The sequence below is a fragment of the Nyctereutes procyonoides genome, unplaced genomic scaffold (assembly GCF_905146905.1).
Source record: "Nyctereutes procyonoides isolate TBG_1078 unplaced genomic scaffold, NYPRO_anot_genome, whole genome shotgun sequence".
Taxonomy (NCBI): Eukaryota; Metazoa; Chordata; class Mammalia; order Carnivora; family Canidae; genus Nyctereutes; species Nyctereutes procyonoides.
The window spans coordinates 31036411-31055463 of NW_026575052.1; the positions used below are offsets into that span (position 1 = coordinate 31036411).

At 46.7% G+C, this 19053-nt stretch overlaps 1 protein-coding gene across 5 annotated transcripts in view; it reads right to left on the bottom strand.

Moving 5' to 3' along the window:
* OCLN (occludin) overlaps positions 1-18814 on the bottom strand; it is a 56069-nt gene extending 37255 nt beyond the window's left edge. Inside the window, exons 1-5 of one of the 5 annotated variants that reach the window (XM_055331957.1) lie at positions 18687-18806; positions 12340-12549; positions 11111-11228; positions 6757-7432; positions 3757-3918 (exon numbers count right to left, since the gene is read on the bottom strand). In XM_055331957.1, coding sequence (XP_055187932.1) covers positions 3757-3918; positions 6757-7432; positions 11111-11160 — 888 coding nt within the window. In that variant the 5' untranslated portion in view covers positions 11161-11228; positions 12340-12549; positions 18687-18806. Of the gene's footprint in view, positions 1-3756; positions 3919-6756; positions 7433-8151; positions 8325-11110; positions 11229-12339; positions 12550-18483; positions 18568-18686 lie in introns of those variants that run through there. The other 4 variants (XM_055331954.1, XM_055331956.1, XM_055331955.1 and 1 more) reach the window with 4 other exon arrangements.
* Positions 18815-19053: the final 239 nt, after the last annotated feature.

Here is a 19053-nt window from a genome sequence, read left to right on the forward strand (position 1 = left end):
GAATTCAAATTTTATATTTCTATTTATTTTTTAAAAACTTTTTAATTTTTATTTACTTATTTTTAAAGATTTTATTTATTTATTCATGAAAGACACACACACAGAGAGAGGCAGAGACACACGCAGAGGGAGAAGCAGGGAGCCTGACGTTGGACTCAATCCCGGGACTCCAGGATCATGCCCTAGGCCGAAGGCAGGCACCAAACCACTGAGCTACCCAGGGATCCCGCCCCCTTTTTTTTTAAGATAAAGAACTTTTTTAGAGAGAGGATTTTAAGCAGGCTCCACCCTCAGTGTGGAGCCCCACGTGGGGCTCAAGTCTCACAACCCTGAGATCCTAACCTAAGTCAGAAAATCAAGAGGCAGACACTTAACCCACTGAGCCACCCAGGAGCTCCTACGATTCACATTTTAATCCTCACTTAGTACAAGTAATCAATGCTAGGTTTTCTTTCTATTATTGTTTTTTTTTAAGATTTTATTTATTTATTCATGACAGACACAGAGAGAGAGAGAGAGAGGCAGAAACAGGCAGAGGGAGAAGCAGGCTCCATGCAAGGAGCCCAACGTGGGACTCGATCCTGGGTCTCCAGGATCACACCCCGGGCTGAAGGCGGCGCTAAACCGCTGGGCCACCGGGGCTGCCCTCTTTCTATTATTCTAAGAGAAGATCATTTTTTATGATATTGATTTCTAAAAACCAAAAGGAAGAACAATCACAAATCCTACCAGGCACTTTAGATGTAGCATCAAACGTTTTCACCTCGGCAGCTATTGTTAGGAGTTGGTTGGACAGTGAGGCAGTCAGGGCCAGCGCCCCCAGGAGGCAAATAGGGAGTCAGGGCAGCTAAAACGTAAGAGCGCTGACAACCTGTTCTGCGGCTTAGACAAGATTGCACTAGCATTCCATTTTTTGCAGCCTTTGCAGAAATGACTTCTGCAAAACGTCCTAAAATAAGACAATGAACCACAAAGCATTTGTCAATTTCATGGGAAAGGGGCAGTTAAGACAGAAGTCCTAAGATGTCAGGAAATAAAACCCCAAAACCATCAGCACAAGAGACATTAACCACAGGTGGACACATACGTGACCAAAGCCCTGATTGCTTAACGGAGTTCCACCAAAGAGCTCATGACAATCCCTGAACTTAGAAGCTCTGAGGGTAACCCGTGAGGGGGGGGGGATCCCCCCTTCCTCTCTGGGAGCTCTGTACTCTTGTTCAATAAATTTTGCTTTGCTGCCCCACTCCATCCTGTCTACCAACCTCTCCACTCTTCGAAGCAGCCTGACCCAGAAGCGCGGGAGCTAAGGGGACAAAAATCCACTACGTGAACAGAGTGAAATGCGTGTGAGCAGAATGGCACAAGAGGGCACAGGGAGTAAACAGAAGAAACAAGAAGGAAGTCCTAAGTTCGGCAAAGCACACTTGGGCAGGTGAGGGGACAATGGATGGAAAAGCCAAACACCCTGGCTGAGGCACCAGGCTGGCTCAGGTCAGCGGGCAGGTGACTCTTGATCTTGCAGCTGTGGATTCGAGCCCCACAGTGGGTGTAGAGATGACTTTAAAACAACATCCTGGGATGCCTGGGTGGCTCAGCAGTTGACCATCTGCCTTCGGCTCAGGGTGTGACCCTGGTGTACCGGGATCGAATCCCACGTCGGGCTCCCTGCATGGAGCCTGCCTCTCCCTCTGCCTGTGTCTCTGCCTCTCTCTCTGGTCTCTCATGAATAAATAAATAAAATCTTGGAAAAAAAAGGGGGGGGGGAATAAAAACAAAACCGTTGGGAGTCCTGGGGGGGCTCAGTGGTTGAGCATCTGCCTTCCGCTCAGGTCGTGATCCTGGAGTCCTGGGATCAAGTCCCACATTGGGCTCCCCGCAGGGAGCCTACTTCTCCCTCTGCCTGTGTCTCTGCCTCTCTCTCATGAATAAATAAATAAAATCTTTAAAATAAATAAATAAATAAATAATAAATAAATAAAATAAAAAATAACCAAAATCCTTAAAAAATAAAACTAAGAATAAAATAATAAATCCAATAAATAAACAAACAAATAAATAAAAGTAAAATCCTTGCTGCTTCATCATCATTATCACGTCCATAAATTGTTATGGCTATCTATTGCCCAATTATCAAAAGAACTGAGAACTGATTAAAACCGTAGGACAGTAAAAAAGAATTCAGATGAGAGGCCAAAGTTCACCACCACTCCAACCTTACCAGCACTAGTCTCTCTTTAGTTTAGGGGATTTTTTTTAAGGCTCTCGAAACCTTAAGTAAACAAATCCACAGCCAGTGAAAACTGACACACCCAGAAACTCTCTGCGAAACATTTACTTCACCATTCACAATAGACGGTCCTATTCCATCTACAGGTGGCCTTGCCTGGAGCTAAAGGTCGAAAGAAAACACTCCCTAACACCTTCAGGCTTTACCGGGGAGGAAATGGAGGAGGGAAGAAAAAAAAAAAAAACACCCCAGGCAGGCCTCAGGCAAGGTCAGGAACCAGGCCCCACCCTCTAAGACCCTCTAAGCAGCCTATACACACCACACCTGATTTTCCAAAGACTGTTTTTGTTTTGGCTCCTTAACAAGAAAATCTCATCTGCAGTTCTAGATTTCTTAAAATCAGACATACAGAATGCCAAAGCTAACGGAAGCTTCCAGATAAGCAGCGTCTTTAACCCTGACCTGACCAGCAGGGCCCCCCCCACTTGGCCCTCTTTGCTCCACTCCCACTGGCCAGAACAAACCTCCCCTGGAAGCTGCGGCCAGGATTCCCCACCAACCTCCGAGGCAGTCTGTGCAAAGAAACTTCTGATGGTAGTTCCTGAGGACGCTTCCAACTGCTTGCTAACAAGGTTCCTGAGAAATAAAGTCTCATTCCAGACATCTCTAAAGACGCGTGAGGTATCCACATGTGCTATTTCCGTGCTAAATAGCTAATTTCCAAGCTCTTTTTGGAGGGAGGGGCTCGCTAAACTTTCTGCAAATCACATCTACACATACTGGTAGAAATAACAGCACGGTCTATGCAAAAAAGGGAACTGCTCTAATCTCTGTCTGCTGTAAGTATCCACGCAGAATTAGTCACTGTGACTTGTCAGGCTGTCGTCCGTGTAAAAACTTGAGACGTATGCCACCTGCTACCACTCCAGAAACACCCCTCTTAACTCAAGACAGCGAGCACCCTGAGCAAGTGTTCTCCTCTAAAATGATAACCAGGGAAATAAAAGGGGAAGGGGAGGAGTTGTTTCGTTTTGCCAAGACCACGTTCTTTCCGTGTGATTCCTTTAGAAGCCAGTTCTTTTCAGTGCGGAGGCATACTTCCTAAAAATAGAGATTTCCGGGACACCTGGGTGGGTTAGTTGGCTAAGCATCCTGACTCGATTTGACTGACCTCATAATCTCAAGGTCATGAGATGGAGCACCTTGAGGGGCTCAGTGTGGAGACTGCTTGAGACTCTCCCCTTCTACTCCAACCGCTGCTTTCGCATACACTACCCTCCCCCTAAAATAAATAAAATCTAAAAAAAAAAAAATCTGATTTCACCTTGCAGTAAAACAATTTCCACTTATCATCCCACCTCAAGTTCTGAGTAAAACATGAGATCAATTTTTTCAATGTATACAAACAATAATTCCAAGAACATAGTTTCACAAAGCAATAGAAGTCAGGTTTAGAGGGAGAAACGTGGGGGAGGGGGCTTAAAAAAAGATGGGACATTTGCTCTTTTTTTTTTTTTAACACTTACCCACTCTTCAACATTGGGGGGTTGTTCATCATAAATATGTTCCTTGTCCCACAATATATTCGACTTGTCATACCGGTCCATCTTTCTTCGAGTTTTCACAGCAAAGAAAATTATTAAAGCAAAAGCCACAATCACCATGAACCCCAGGACAATGGCAATTGCCTAAAAAGAGATTAAGGATATTGACACAGTTAGTTAGATTCTAATTGTTTACTTTATCCTAATCCACCCTCAATAAAAACCTATCTGCAGTTCAAGCGATATACAACTGATAGAGTTACATTTTAGAAATATAAAAGGTAGCCCACAACAGTTGGGCTGAGGCTAGCAACACATACACAACTTGACTCAATACTCAGAACAGGCTTACAGTTAGGTACTATCTTCATTAAATTTTATTTTTTAAGATTTTGGGCAGCCTGGGTGGCTTAGCGGTTTAGCGCTGCCTTCAGCCCAGAGCGTGATCCTAGAGTCCTGGGATCGAGTCCCACATCGGGCTCCCTGCACGGAGCCTGCTTCTCTCTGCCTGTGTCTCTGCCTCTCTCTCTGTCTCTCATGAATAAATAAATAAAATCTTTAAAAAATATATATTTTTATATTTAAAATACAAATAATTTTATATAAAAATATTTTTTAAAGATTTTACTTATTTGACAGAGAGAAAGAGAGAGAGAGAGCACAAGCAGCAGGAGTAGCAGAAGGAGAGGGAGAAGCAGGCTCCACGCTGAGGAGGGAGCCTTAGTGGGGCTCGATCCCAGGAGCCCAGGATCATGACCTGAGTCAAAGGCAGACGCTGAACAGGACTGAGCAACCCCCGCTGCCCTAATCCATCTTAAGTTATAGAAATCTAGTTTCAACGCTGGAGCACCAAGTGGCCTTATGTTCATAAACAGATGAAAATGGCCAGTAAATTAACTCAATCATCGGTATCCTTCTAAAGGGCTTGGAAAATGTTATTCTCAGAAGTAGCTTTAAGTACATGACCACGTTTATGGGGTGCCAGTTGACAGAGGATGTGCCTTACCATAAATTATGCAGACATGATCTAACCACACTATGAACGAGAGAAAATAGATGAATGATTCATTTGGTCTGGCAGGTGGTTTCTGTTGTAGGAGGCTTCTGTGTGCATACAAGGAAGGGCCCTGTGACAAGTAAACCCTCCTCCTGACAGTTCTCCCAAGGTCTGCTAAGTATGTGAAGTGGTCCACTGGCCTAGAGACACTTGAAATTGAGCCCGACACCAGGATCCCGGCCTAGATTCTGCTAACAGCACCAGGTGGGTCTCTGTGCAGCTGTCTACGAGTGGTACCCTTTTTCAGCGAACACAGGTTTGGGGGCATTCAGAGGACTAAGAGAGAAGGGGGTGTGGTGACACAGGAGTACCAACCCTCAGCCCTATCCACCAGAGATAAGATTTGAATGTCAACACAGACATTCTGAAAAGCCTACATATGGAGGGAAAACATTTCAGCCTTCAAAATAAATGATAATTACTGGAGATGATCTAAACCCCCCCCCTAAAAAATGACTCATTCAGGTAAAAGAGTAAGAATTCCTGAGTCAGTAGAAGGAGAGGGGGAAGAAAAAAAAACAGGAGGAAAAAAGACTAGAAATCCATCAGGAAAATATTAGCAACTTAACTAACTAATCAGCATGGAGAGAACCAAACAGACAAAAAGAATGTTGGTGAGGATGTGTAGAAACAGGAATCCTCACCCATTTCTGGTAAATGTAAAACAGACCAATCAGTTTGGAAAACGGTTTGGCAGTTCCTCAAGAGCTTAAACACAGAGACACCATAAGACCCAGCAATTCTACCCTAGGAATATCCTCAAGAGAAATTAAAATATGGGTTTGCACAAGAGCTTGTATACAAATGTTCGGAGCATTATTCATAATAGTTAATATGGACGTAGCCTGAACGTCCATCAACTGATGAAAGGATAAATAAACTATGGCAGCCATAATGGCATAGTATTCAGCTATAAAAAGGAATTGATACAACGTGCCAAAACATTCATGACCCCTGAAAACACAAGTGTGAAATGAAAGAAACCAATCATGGAGGTAGCCTGGATGGCTTGGTCACGGGGAAGTGTGACTCTTGATCTTGGGGTTGTGAGCTCAAAGCCCTCGATGAGTGCAGAGGTTAAATAAAACTTAAAAAAAAAAAGAGGGGCGCCTGGGTGGCTCAGCGGTTGAGCATCTGCCTTCAGGTTAGCTCGTGATCCCAGGATAACAGGATCGAGTCCCGCATCAGGTCCCTGCATGGAGCCTGCTTCTCCCTCTGCCTCTGTCTCTGCCTCTCTGTGTGTGACTCTCATGAAGAAATAAATAAAAATCTTTAAAAAAAAAAAAAAGGAAGAAGCCAATCATAAAAGACCACATCCTGTGTGATTCTGTACATATGAAATATCCAGGGGATCCCTGGGTGGCTCAGCGGTTTGGCGCCTGCCTTTGGCCCAGGGCGCGATCCTGGAGTCCCGGGATCGAGTCCCACGTCGGGCTCCCGGCATGGAGCCTGCTTCTCCCTCCTCCTGTGTCTCTGCCTCTCTCTATCTCTCTCTCTATGTCTATCATAAATAAATAAATCTTAAAAAAAATCCTTTAAAAAAAAAAAGAAATATCCAGAATCAGCCAATCTAGAATAAGATTAGTGGTTGCCTAGATCTGGGAAGAGTTAGAGAAAAATGAGAAGTTACTGCTAACAAGTATGAGGTTTCTTTTGAGGATAGTGAAAATGTTCTAAAGCCGACTGTGGGTGATGGCTGCACAACTCTGAACATACTAAAATTTCTGAACCAAATTTCAAGTGGATGAGTTATAGGACATGTTAATACTACCTTCATAATGACACCCAGCCCCTCTCCAGATTCTGATTTAAATACAAGTGAGGTCTTATAATCACTCCTTTTTAAAAAATTCCCAAAGGGATTCTGTTAAGCATCCCGAGAACCTGTACCCAAAGCAGGAGCAGGGAACCAAAGACACCCATACCTCTTGGGGATCCACCACACAATAGTGATACAAATACTGATCCATGTAGAGTCCGGTAGCTGTAGATGCATAGAACTGGTTGCACATGGCATATATCTGTGAACTGTATAAAGACCCAGAAGCCTGGGCAGTTGGATTGACTCCCATTATATAGACAATTGTAGCAATGAACATCATGACGCCCAGGAAGGCACTCAGTATTATTACAGTCAAGTAGTACCTTCTGGTTCTGGATATGTCAGACCTTATAACGCTGGTAACAAATATCACCAATGCAGCGATAAAACAAAAGGCCACCATGGCCAGGAGGAAGCTCTTTGCTGCTCTGGGATCCGTGTAGCCGCCGTAGCCGTAGCCGTAGCCATACCCGTAGCCGTAGCCAGTCCCGTAGCTCCCGAAGCCACTTCCATAAGGGTAGCCTATGCTACCACCCATTAAGCCAGTTCCATAGCCTCTATCCCAGGCAAGCGTGGACGCGACACAGGCAAATATGGCGATGCACATCACAATGACAAGCATGGACAGAATCCGAATTACTCCTGGAGGAGAGGTCCATTTGTAGAAGTGAAGAATTTCATCTTCTGGGTAGAAAGAATACGCCGGCTGAGAGAGCATGGGTCGGACGTGCATGTCCCCACCGTACACATCATTACTCGGTGCATAATGATTGGGTTTGCTGAAATGCACATGAAAACACTTTCCTGTCAGTACTGTTTTGAGGTAAGCAGAAAACACATATAACACAGGCAGAATAATTTAAACCATCCACTGGCACACACACACATAAAAACAAACCAAAAACCCAACAACTGTTAAGACCACCCCGCTGCAATGGGACACTTTATGTCCCCCCATATTCAGATGTCGACCCCCTAAGCCACAATGTGATGGTGTCAGGAAGCAGGGCCTGATGAGGTTATGAGCTGCAGCCCCCACGAATGGGAACAGTGCCTTCCCAAAGGAGACCCCAGAGAGCTGTCCTGGCCCTTCCACCATGTGAGGGTACAACCCCAAGTTGGCAGTCTGCAACCCAGAAGAGAGCCTGCGCTAGAACCTACCACGCAGGCATCTGTTCTTGGACTTCCAGCCTCAAGTGTAAGAAATAAACTCATGTTTATCCGCTACCAGTCTGCAGTCCTCTGTTATGGCTCCCTGAAGCTACGGAGACACTCACTCAACAGGAAAGGTTTCTATTGTGTCAGAATCACCAGGAGGACTTGCTAAAACACAGATTGTGGGTCCCTTACCCCAAGTCGCTGATTCTGCAGGTCTGGAGTAGGACAAGTTTCCAGAGGCTGCTGCTGCTGCTGAGAGTCTGAGAGACCAGACATGGACAAGGACCACTCTAATGTCTATGGAGTAAAGGTTCTAGAATTTTCTGCAAATTCGAATCACCTGAGAAATGTGTAAAATCCCCAGGGGGAGCACTCCACACCAGTTAAATTGTAATCCTTGGGAAGGGGATCCAAGCAGTTTAGAACAATGATGTCAACCCTTCTGCTTGTGTGACTTGAGACCGGTGCCTTCAGATACGACAACTGTAGTGGCCCGCCCAGGGTCATGTCCAATTCCTGGCAGCCTCAGTCTCCTACCCGAGAAAGCACATTCGTTCATTCATCCACATGACAGCTATTGGTTGGAACCACCAGGCTAATGTGTGTACTAAGCACCGAGGACACAACAATCAACAGGAGGGTCTCACCCAGGCCCCTCACAGGTGCGAGGCAATAAGACATTAAACAAGTCACTACGAGATCTCTAGTGAGTTAAGAGCTACAAAGTAAATCAAATATTCAATGAGGGCTCATCAGGGCAATGCCTAACTGGATTTTTATAAAAAAAAATACCTTTCCAACTCTGGTGATTTAACCATAAACATCACATTGATGTGTGACACACTGAATCTAAGAAATGTGGGTCCTGGTGGAACAAAATTCAATTCCTAACCTCACCTCACCCCCTTTGGTTTTTGCATTATTTCCTGGGGCCACTTCTCTCTCTTTCAAAAGCAAGACATCTTACTACCGGGGCTGCCAACCACAGAATTCAAGGAAATGGAGAAACTGGCAGGAACACTGATAAGCTGGTCTTTGAAGATGGCACGTATGAAAATCCGATAACGCATTCTACTTGGATATTTGGGATGTCTCCATCTGGAGCTGTCACGAACAACGCAGCTCTGAAAATCCTTGAATGTGTGTCCTCATACACACAGCACTTATTTTCCTAAGCTATGTATACAGGAGAATTTTTGAGTCAATTTCTTTTTTTTTTTTTTTTACCTTGAGCTCAATGAGACAATATGGAAATGTTCTCCACAACAGTTATATCATTTCTAAAAAATGATTATATCATTTAGGATCTCAGTAACAGGGACGCCTGGGTGGCTCAGCAGTTGAGCATCTGCCTTTGGCTCAGGTTGTGATCCTGGAGTCCTGGGATTGAGTCCTGCATCGGGCTCCCCACAGGGAGCCCGCTTCTCCCTCTGCCTGTGTCTCTGTGTCTCTCATGAATAAATAAATAAAATCTTAAAAAAAAAAAAACCAACTATTAAAAAAAGGAATGCAAACTATCTCAGTGTTCATATCACACATTGAAATGATATTCTGTATATATCACGTTAAATTTTAAATATTACAATTACATATTATATAAATAGTAAAACTATTATTAGAATGTGTTTTTAATATAGTTAGAACAAAACTATACATATGGTTCATGTTTTCTTATTTCTCAATTTTTATGTACTTATTTGAGAAAGAAAGACAGTGAGTGCACGAGCAGGGAGCCCGACATGGGGCTCCATCCTAGGACCCGGGGATCATAACCTGAGCCAAAGGCAGATGTTTCACTGACTGAGACACCAGGTGCCCCTCACATTTTATTTCTGTAGCACTCCTCTGAGGCAAAAAAAAAATGTTTAATAACAAGTAAAACTGAAATGTACTGTTTAGTATATATAAAACAGTTAAAAAAAGAGAGAAAAGTGCTGGCCATTCGTCACAACGGTGGTTTCCAGGGAAAGGAGGGAACACACGGAAGGACTTGGAGATGTCCTATTTCTCAACTGATGATTTTGCTTTGTCTTTATTCATCATTTCATACACACATTCTGTGCTCTTTTTGATGTGTGTGTTGTATTTCACCGGTGTTTACAAAAACAACACAAAAGGAGTCTGGGGTTCACAGAGCACTGCCCGATTACTATGTTCTCTAGCATGACTTCGAGACCACACCGTCACAAACTGGGTCCCTACCATGCTCAGGTGTTAGGAGGCAGCGTAACAGACTCCCACGACAGCCATCAAAGAGTGGAGGCTACACACTACTTGAATGAAAAAAATCCCCATCAACGTGTGATAACCCATTTCAAATTTTTCACTGTTAAATTTCCAAATGACTAGGGACACCAAGAACCCTCAGGGTTCCTTCTTGCTTTGTATAACGGCAGGAATCACTCTTAAAACTGACAATGTGGAAAATATTAGGCCAAGTAAAAGAATCAGCCCCAGAGGACCACATATTGCATGATCACATTCAGAGGAAATGTCCAAAACAGACAAATCTAGACACAGAAAGTAGATCGGTGATGGCCCAGTACTTGGGGCAGGGTTGGGGTGGTGATGGTGGCCAATGGGACAAGGAGTGAGTGCTAGTCCACAGGGGTTCCTTTGGGAAGGGGGTGATGAAAATGTTCTAAAATTGACCTGGTAATGGTCGTATAACTCTGCGTATACACTAACACCACTGAGCTGTCTGCTCCAAATGGGTGAATTGGGTGGTGTGTGAACTGGATGTCAATAAAAGTACAATGAGTGAATTTCAGGATCAGTCCCCTAAACAAAGCATTAATACAGAAGCTTCATATCGTTTGTGACAAAAACAAAAAAAAAGGAATAAATATACACACGAGTTTAAGCCTAAGCTATACAGAAGCAAACAACTGCAACCGGCGACAAGAGTCGCCTCTGCAGACAAACAGTGGCATCCTGGCATTAAGCTTCAGAGGGAAACGCACTTCCACTTCATGCCCTTTGCTTCAATCTAAATTTACAAACACACGTTATTAATATAGCATTTTTTTTAAAGATTTTATTTATTCATGAGAGACAGAGAGAGAGAGGCAGAGACACAGGCAGAGGGAGAAGCAGGCTCCCTGTGGGGAGCCCGATGCAGGACTCGATCCCAGGACCCCGGGATCACGCCCTGAGCTGAAGGCAGATGCTCAATCACTGAGCCACCCAGGTGTCCCAATACAGCAAACACTTAACAGATGAATGTTTCAACTATACATATTTTTTTTACATATGACAGACTTCATAACAACAACAACAAAAACTAAAGAATTACTTACAATTCATCAGGTCTATATGGAGGTGGACTCTCAAAAGGCCTCGATGACATGGCTGATGTCAATAATCACCCGATCTTCAGGACGAGCAGGATCCCAGAGCTCCCCAAAATAAGCCAACCTAAGCAATGGAAGTAGGGGAACAGCATTATTACTGAGCTCAGTTTCCCTGCCGATCCATATCTCAACTAACTTCTCCTGATTATTCCTCTTGTTCTTCTCACTGCCATCCTTGCAAATGGGACCATCAATTCCTTGAGTACGGGAAATCACTGAACATAGGAACCATCCGGCCTGGTGGTCCTCACAGCACCAAGCACCATGCTTCGCACGCCACTGGCATACAAATACTGACTTTAATTACTAAGTTGTATTAATAAAAATTTCATTAGGTTTTTACAGCATACATTTTAAAAAATGGTATTTTTCCAAACTATTCCTTCAAAGGACAAGAAATATAAAAGATATTTCTTAAAATATATTGTTTTTTTTTTTAACTTTTGGCAACACCATGTATTTACCTTTCTTGTTGTTTTGAGGGCGAGCACATGTGCAAATAGGGGGAGAAGCAGAGGGAGAAAGAATTTCAAGCATACTCCCTACAGAGCCTGACATCATGACTGAGATTATGACCGGAGCCGAAATCAAGAGTCAGGTGCTTAACCAACCCAGTGAACCACCCAGGCATCCCCATCAACAAATACTTATTAAGCGCCTACACTATACCATGGGGACCAGCAGAAGTACTTTGAAAGGTCACACACAAAGAAGAAAGAACTATAACAGGCAGTTATTCAGTTATTAGGGCTGACTATGTGATCAAGTACAGAACAGAGATAAGCAGAGGAGAAGGACCAAGACTTAAAGCAATAGAGAAGGAAGCTGAGGGTGGAGGGCAAGGAGGGTCACTTGAGCAAGACCTACAGTCTGAGCATATTAAACAGTAGGATATTTTTTCCTTCTCAAATAAGGTACATGCAAATAAGGTATTCTGTTAGGAAAAGTAAGGAAATTCAAACTCTCTAAATTGTGTTCTTTAGAATCGATGGCAACTATCCTTCACATCCGTAAGGACAGTCAATTCCAAATTTCTCAGGATACAATACTGCCCAAATGTAATTAGGTAAAACTTCAAGGATGGGAATCTGTGAATGTTAGGGACACCAAGATCTGGGTGTAACTAGCACCCAGATGCACACACAAATGGGCAACTCTGGCCATTAGCACATTACAGTGTTCAGCAAAAGTCCAGACAGGCTTCCAATACGATGTTCAGAAAAAGAACATTAGGGATCCCTGGGTGGCGCAGCGGTTTGGCGCCTGCCTTTGGCCCAGGGCACAATCCTGGAGACCCGGGATCGAATCCCACGTCGGGCTCCCGGTGCATGGAGCCTGCTTCTTCCTCTGCCTGTGTCTCTGCCTCTCTCTCTCTCTCTCTGTGACTATCATAAATAAAAAAAAAAAAAAAAAAGAAAAAGAACATTAAAAAAAAAAACACTGAATTTAAACACTATTAGGGGCATTGGGGTGGCTCAGTTGGTTAAGCAACTGACTCTGGACTTCCACAGCTCAGGTTGTGATCTCAGGGTCAGGAGATCAGGTCCCTGGTCAGCCTCTGTCCTCGGCACAGGGTCCGCTTGAGACTCTCTCACTTTCCCTCTGCCCCCCCCTCGACTCAGGAGCACAGGGGTGCACGGACACTAATAAATCTTTAAAAACTGAATTTAATCATATTAAATGTACAACTTCAGTTCTGAAGCTGAATGTCAAATACTGACAAACTGACCTTAGAGGAATCTGAGTCCTGTAGCGAGGGCTCACTCATTCAAGACTATGCCAAAAATTCCAGGCTCCATGGTAGGTTTTGTGTTTTTTTTTTAAGATTTTATTTATTTTATTTTATTTATTTATTCATGAGACACACACACACTGAGAGGCAGAAACACAGGCAGAGGGAGAAGCAGGCTCCACGCAGGGAGCCCAACATGGGACTCGATCCCAGGACCCTGGGATCACACCCCAAGCTGAAGGCAGATGCTCAACCACCGAGTCACCCAGGTGCCCCCGTGATAGTTGTTTAAGTAATCTCTATGCCCAACGTGGAGCTCAAACTCACCACCCTGAGATCAAGAGTCACAGACTCAAAAAAAAAAAAAAAAAAAAAAAAAAAAAGGGTCACAGACTCTACTGACGGAGCCTGCCCGGCGCCCCTCCATGGTGGTTCTTGGAAATTCTAAACTAATCCAGACTAAGGATGAAGTTCAAATTTTGTCAAAAATTCAGACACCAAAATCCCTTTCCAAACTGCTATTTCCTGGATTCAGAGGTTAGTCATCATATCTCCTCTAACACTAGAGATTTTATATCGTGAAGCAAATAACTTTAGGAAGTTTATCAAGAACAGGTCACGCCATATCGGCTTCCTGTCCTTTTCCTAGATTAACAAACTGGTAGATGAAGCCTGAGAATCTTCCGTGCATCCCTGTGCACAGACGGCGTGGTCAGGCCGACGCCTCTGGGACTGAAGAGTGGAATTGAAATAGGGCAAGAGAACAGACCACTTATGTCCACCTAGAGGGAGGTCATTTTGGTGACCACAGACAAGGTGGGCTGGCATACCCAGATCTGCAGGTGACAAAACACCGGAAAGGATAACTAACCCACCGGCTGCAGGCACATCACATCCTCTGCAGGGCTGGAACGATGAGCTAAAATAAACCTAGTGGTTTTATTATTTTTTTAATATTTTATTTATTTATTCATGAGAGACACACAGAGAGAGACAGAGACACAGGCAGAGGGAGAAGCAGGCTCCCTGCAGAGACCCCAACGTGGGAGTAGATCCAGGGACTCCAGGATCACACCCCGGGGCCAAAGGCAGACGCTAAACCACTGAGCCACTCAGGCATCCCAACCTAGTGGTTTTAAAAGCTCACAATATGTGGGGACAAATTCTACTTCTCTTCCTTGAACCTCACTACTCTCCTATCCCCAAGCACAGGGGATAAGCCTGACCTCCAAGCTGGAATAATTAAAAAAGATGATATATTAAGGAAGATGAGCAAAAATATTCACAGCAAGGTGGTTATCTTCAAAGTGAGACATTTTTCAGTGTTTAGGCACTTAGGTACATTGTATCTGTTTTCAAATACTGGTGACACCAATAAATCCTTTTACAAACATAGACTCATTTTTTAAAAGTGCATTTTTTTTTTGTTTTTTTAAAAATTTATTTATTCTTATTTTTTATTTTTTTATTTATTTATGATAGTCACACACAGAGAGAGAGAGAGAGAGAGAGAGAGAGAAGCAGAGACATAGGCAGAGGGAGAAGCAGGCTCCATGCACCAGGAGCCCAACGTGGGATTCGATCCCGGGTCTCCAGGATCGCGCCCTGGGCCAAAGGCAGGCACCAAACCGCTGCGCCACCCAGGGATCCCTAAAAGTGCATTTCTTTGTAAGAATTCCAACAAAGTTAACAAGCTACCCCAAACTTTGGCAGTATTCACATACAGCGCTTCAATCTAGAAAAAACAAACCTTCTGCATCACCATGAGATCTGTACATCATGTTCCAACTAGGTACCTCTCCAGGGGGTGACTGACTGACCAAGAACCAGAAAAACCATGTGTTAAGACAAATGACTGAAAAAAACAGGAAATGTTTGGCCCGGACAAATCAACATTAGAAGGACCACTACAGCAGCCTTCAAGTATCTGCAGAGCTGTCTTTGTAGTCCTACAAACCTTTCTTTGAAGAAAAGATACTCGGGATCAGATTTCACGTCAATGTTAGGAAGCCTCTCCCTTACCCTGACTCCACACACCCTTCAAAAATAACAAGTAACAATTTGATCTCAGGCCATGTATGCAAACCTCAAGTTGTTTGATAGTCTGGAGAGACTGTGCTGCATGAAGGAACTCTGATGTCTCCTTCAAGGCAGTCTGGGACTGTGCTTTACAGTCACAGCCAAAGGTGAAAAAAAAAAAAAAAAGACCAAGAACAGACTTATCCAATCTCCAGTAGGACAATATTAACACTACTTGGTCAATAAATGTATGTTGAATGGAAGATAAAATGAAATGAATGAAAAGGATACAGGACCTGGCCTAAGGGGCTCAATGGCCATGGTCACAGAACCTGTACCATGTGAGTGACAGGGACATAAGTCAAAGAGCTGACTAAGAGGAGCTTTAGGGATACAGGAGGCTCTTAGTAAACATGTAAAGTAAATTAATGTTAAAATATTAAAAAAAAAAAAGTTCTCTGGAAAATGTTTACTGGCCAAAGCAGTCCTAGAAGAAATCTAAGACAAAAGCCTGAAAATGCTATGCCCCTGAATACTTATTTAAATCAACTAAAGAAAAGATGAAACTTTATCATATTTAAGGAGAGCCTATTTCTTTTCAATTACAAGCAGCAATAATTTGCCTTTGAGAAGTTTTTAGGGGCACCTGGGTGGCTCAGTGGTCAAGCATCTGCCTTCAGCTCAGGTCGTGATCCCGGGGTCCTGGGATGGAGTCCTGCATTGGGCTCCCCACAGGGAGCCTGCTTCTCCCTCTGCCTGTGTGTGTCTCTGCCTCTCTCTGTGTCTCATGAATAAATAAATAAAATCTTTAAAAAAAAAAGAAGTTTTTAAAGTTGTGCCTAGTATTAAATGATTCTATTTATATTTTGGCACCTAATTAGCAAACTAAAATTTTTAGATTAGGCAGCTTTTGCAATAGATAAGCTCTGTATGGGAAACTGCATTTTAAATAAACTCTCCAGATGATTTTTAAGCACACCATATATTTTCAGCATCGCTACCTGATTAAAGGCATCTATCCCAGAAGGGCCTTGATCTTGACATTCCCTATCTACAAATGGGCAGGCACCTGCTGTTTAGCTCTTTTCTTAAATACCCACTCCATCCACCAAACCCACTGTATTTTCAGAGCAAATTCCCTAATTATTATTATTTTTTCCTTCTCTCTTTTTTAAATTTTTTAAACGGCGACCATCTCCACCCCAACTGGAATAACAGCTTTACAAGCACCTAGATGTCGGGACGCCTGAGTGGCTCAGCAGTTGAACACCTGCCTTCGGTTCAGGGCGACACCCCAGGGTCCCGGGATCGAGTCCCACGTCGGGCTCCCTGCATGGAGCCTGCTTCTCCCTCTGCCTGTGTCTCTGCCTCTCTCTCTCTCTGTGTCTCTCATTAATAAATAAATATTTAAAAAAAAACAAAAACCAAGCATCTGGATGTCTATCTTGATCATTACTCTTCCACCTGGTCACTAAAATCCCTGGCACAAAGTGACGATCAACCAACATTTGATTTATAAAACGAAGAGCCCACACTCTCCAGATGGGATTTCTACACGGCTGTGAATGCCTTTAGGTTCTTCACAACGCTAGCGCTAGCTAAATACAATCCTGTACGGTCAACCAGATTAGTTAAGTGCTTAGAATCTCAAGGAGAGAAAAGAGTCAAACACACAACCATATGGACATCACTCGTTAAATTGTTGAAAAGCAGGATTCCAGGCCCCACATCTGACCCATGAATCAGAATCTGTGTTAATAAAACCCCCAGGTGATTCATACCATAGTCAAGATTAGGAAGCATGGGGTTAGCCTCCAGGCTAAAACAAAAGCTGTAACAAAACTCCACAAGTCTTTTTACCTCTGTATTCCCATAAATAATAACCTGGATGAAAAAAGCCTGCACGGGACTCTAATCAAGTAAGCCTTAAAATGCAATCGAAGAAAACTTCCCTTCTGGGCAGGTCAAAGATTTTCTATCAGTTAATTTGTGTGGTCAAGAGCAATCTCTTGTAATATTGAAAGGGCAATAATTCCAACATGATCTTTAAGAGAAAACAGGACGTTTACCGTCACCTCAAACGAGAGGTGGAAGTATTTTATGAGAGCGCAGGGACTAGTCAAAGGTAGAGTTCTAGAAAAGCCCCAAGTTGCTCTGGTGCAGAATTTCAAGGGCTGCTTCTTTCCTAGCAGAGCCTCCCTGAGGAGCTGAAGCAATTTTCAAGCCACACCATTTGTAGTATTTCCCCTGCCGGTGTTTTACCTGTAAACTGGAGTTCTAGTAAGATCTACCTTTCAGAATTGGATCATGAAAGGATACAGAGGACAAGCGTCTTTTAGGACTGGACCTGGCTCTGAGGAGGACTGCCCAGCACTCCCCTGCCAGCCTCCCCTCCATCATCTCACCAGGGCAGCACCTACTAAATCAATGCCAAGGCCCCCACGCAGGTGCTGCTTGGGGCAGACGCTCTTCCTGTGGTCGCGCCATTTGCAAGGTCTACCTTAAATCAACAGGAGAACAAAACACACGATTCATTCGTACCGTGCAAACGAAATAAAGGGGGGGGGCGGCTTGAGAAATCGACCTGTCCTTGAAAGGACTACTTTCAATCACAGCAACAATCGCCCCAAGTGCCTTAACGGGAAGGTTCCTCTTTTCCAGGGATCCCAATAATACACCTATTGTGCCTCAGGGCCACCGTGGCCCTGGAAGGCCGCCCCTTCCCCGCCCCGGCTCAGTGGCTGCTCCGCCAGGTGGGCGGCCCCCGGTGGGCGGCCCCCCGCGGACGCCGCGGCCTCTCGGGCGCGGGGGCTCGGGGCTCTGGAGGGCGCGGGGGGCCGGGAGCGCAGGCGACGGCGCGGCGGGGTCGCAGGGGTCGCGGCCCCGGGCAGGTGCATGACCAGCCGGGCCGCCCCGAGGCAGGTGCGCGGCGGGGCCGCAGGGGTAGCGGCCCCGGGCAGGTGCGCCGCGGGGCCGCGGGGGTCGCAGCCGCCGGCAGGTGCGAGCCCCGCCGGCGGGCTCTCGGCTCCGGGGCCCCGGCGCGAACAGCTTCCCTCGAAGCGCAGCCCCGCTCGGAGCCGAATCCCCGCCCCCCCAGGCTCAAACGGACGCGGGCTCGCGGCGCGGCCACACCGGACGCCGCCGGCCCGGCCCGGCTCCAGGGCCTCCCGGACGGAGCCCGGCGCCCCTCTCCCCCCGCGACGCCCCGCGGCTGGGTGCGGCGGGCTCGCTGGGGTCGCCCCGGCCGGCGAGCGCGCCCCTCGACTGCAGCCCCGCGCTCGGGACCCCGAGGAGGCGGGCGCGCCCTCTGCCCGCCGACCGCGCGGCCCGCCCGCCCCCCGCCCCAAGGGTGCCCGCGCCCCCCGCGCCCCGCCCCCGCCCCTCGAAGCCTCTCCGCCCCCCGCGCTGTCGGCGGGCCCGCTCCCCCCGACTCCCGCCAGTCCCAGCCCGGAGGCGAAACCGCCACCGAAACCCGCGCCGGGCGCCACCCCCCCCTCCGGGACCCGAGCCTCGAGCCCGCGCGGGGACCCCGGCCGCCCCGCGCCCCTGTCCCCGCCCCGCAGCTCACTTGGCGGCGCACCTGACGCCGAGCGCGGCCCGCACGCAGCCGGGAGCCAGCCGAGGAATGCGGCCAGCCCTTCAGCGCTCGCCGGCCCCCGCCCCCGCCCCCTCCCCCCTGCGCCTCCCCCTCCCTCCCCTCCCCCCCGCCCCCGGGCATGCGCGCCGGCGCCCCGCCCGACCTGGAGCCGCGCGGCCCCGCGTCCGCCTCACCTGTTGCGCCGCGCGGGCCCCTGCGCTCGGGCCGCACCCGGGAGCTCCGCCGCCTCCCGCAGGGACGGAGAAGGGGGCGGTGGCCGCCGGCGGGGGAGCGCGGGGCGCCGCCTCCTCCCTCGGTGACCCCTTCACCTGAAACTCGGGTGGGCGGGGGAAGGGAGCGGTGGGGGAGGAGGCGGGAGGACCCCGCCCTGCGCCGCACGCCCTCGCCCGGTGCAGTTAAAGGGACAGCGCAGCCTGGCGGCCCGGGCGCCCCGAGGTGGGGGTGGACCCCGAGGTGGGGGTGGCCCCCCGAGTGCCCCCGAGGTTGGGGTGCGCCCCCGAGGTGGGGGTGGCGCCCCGAGGTGGGGGTGGACCTCGAGAT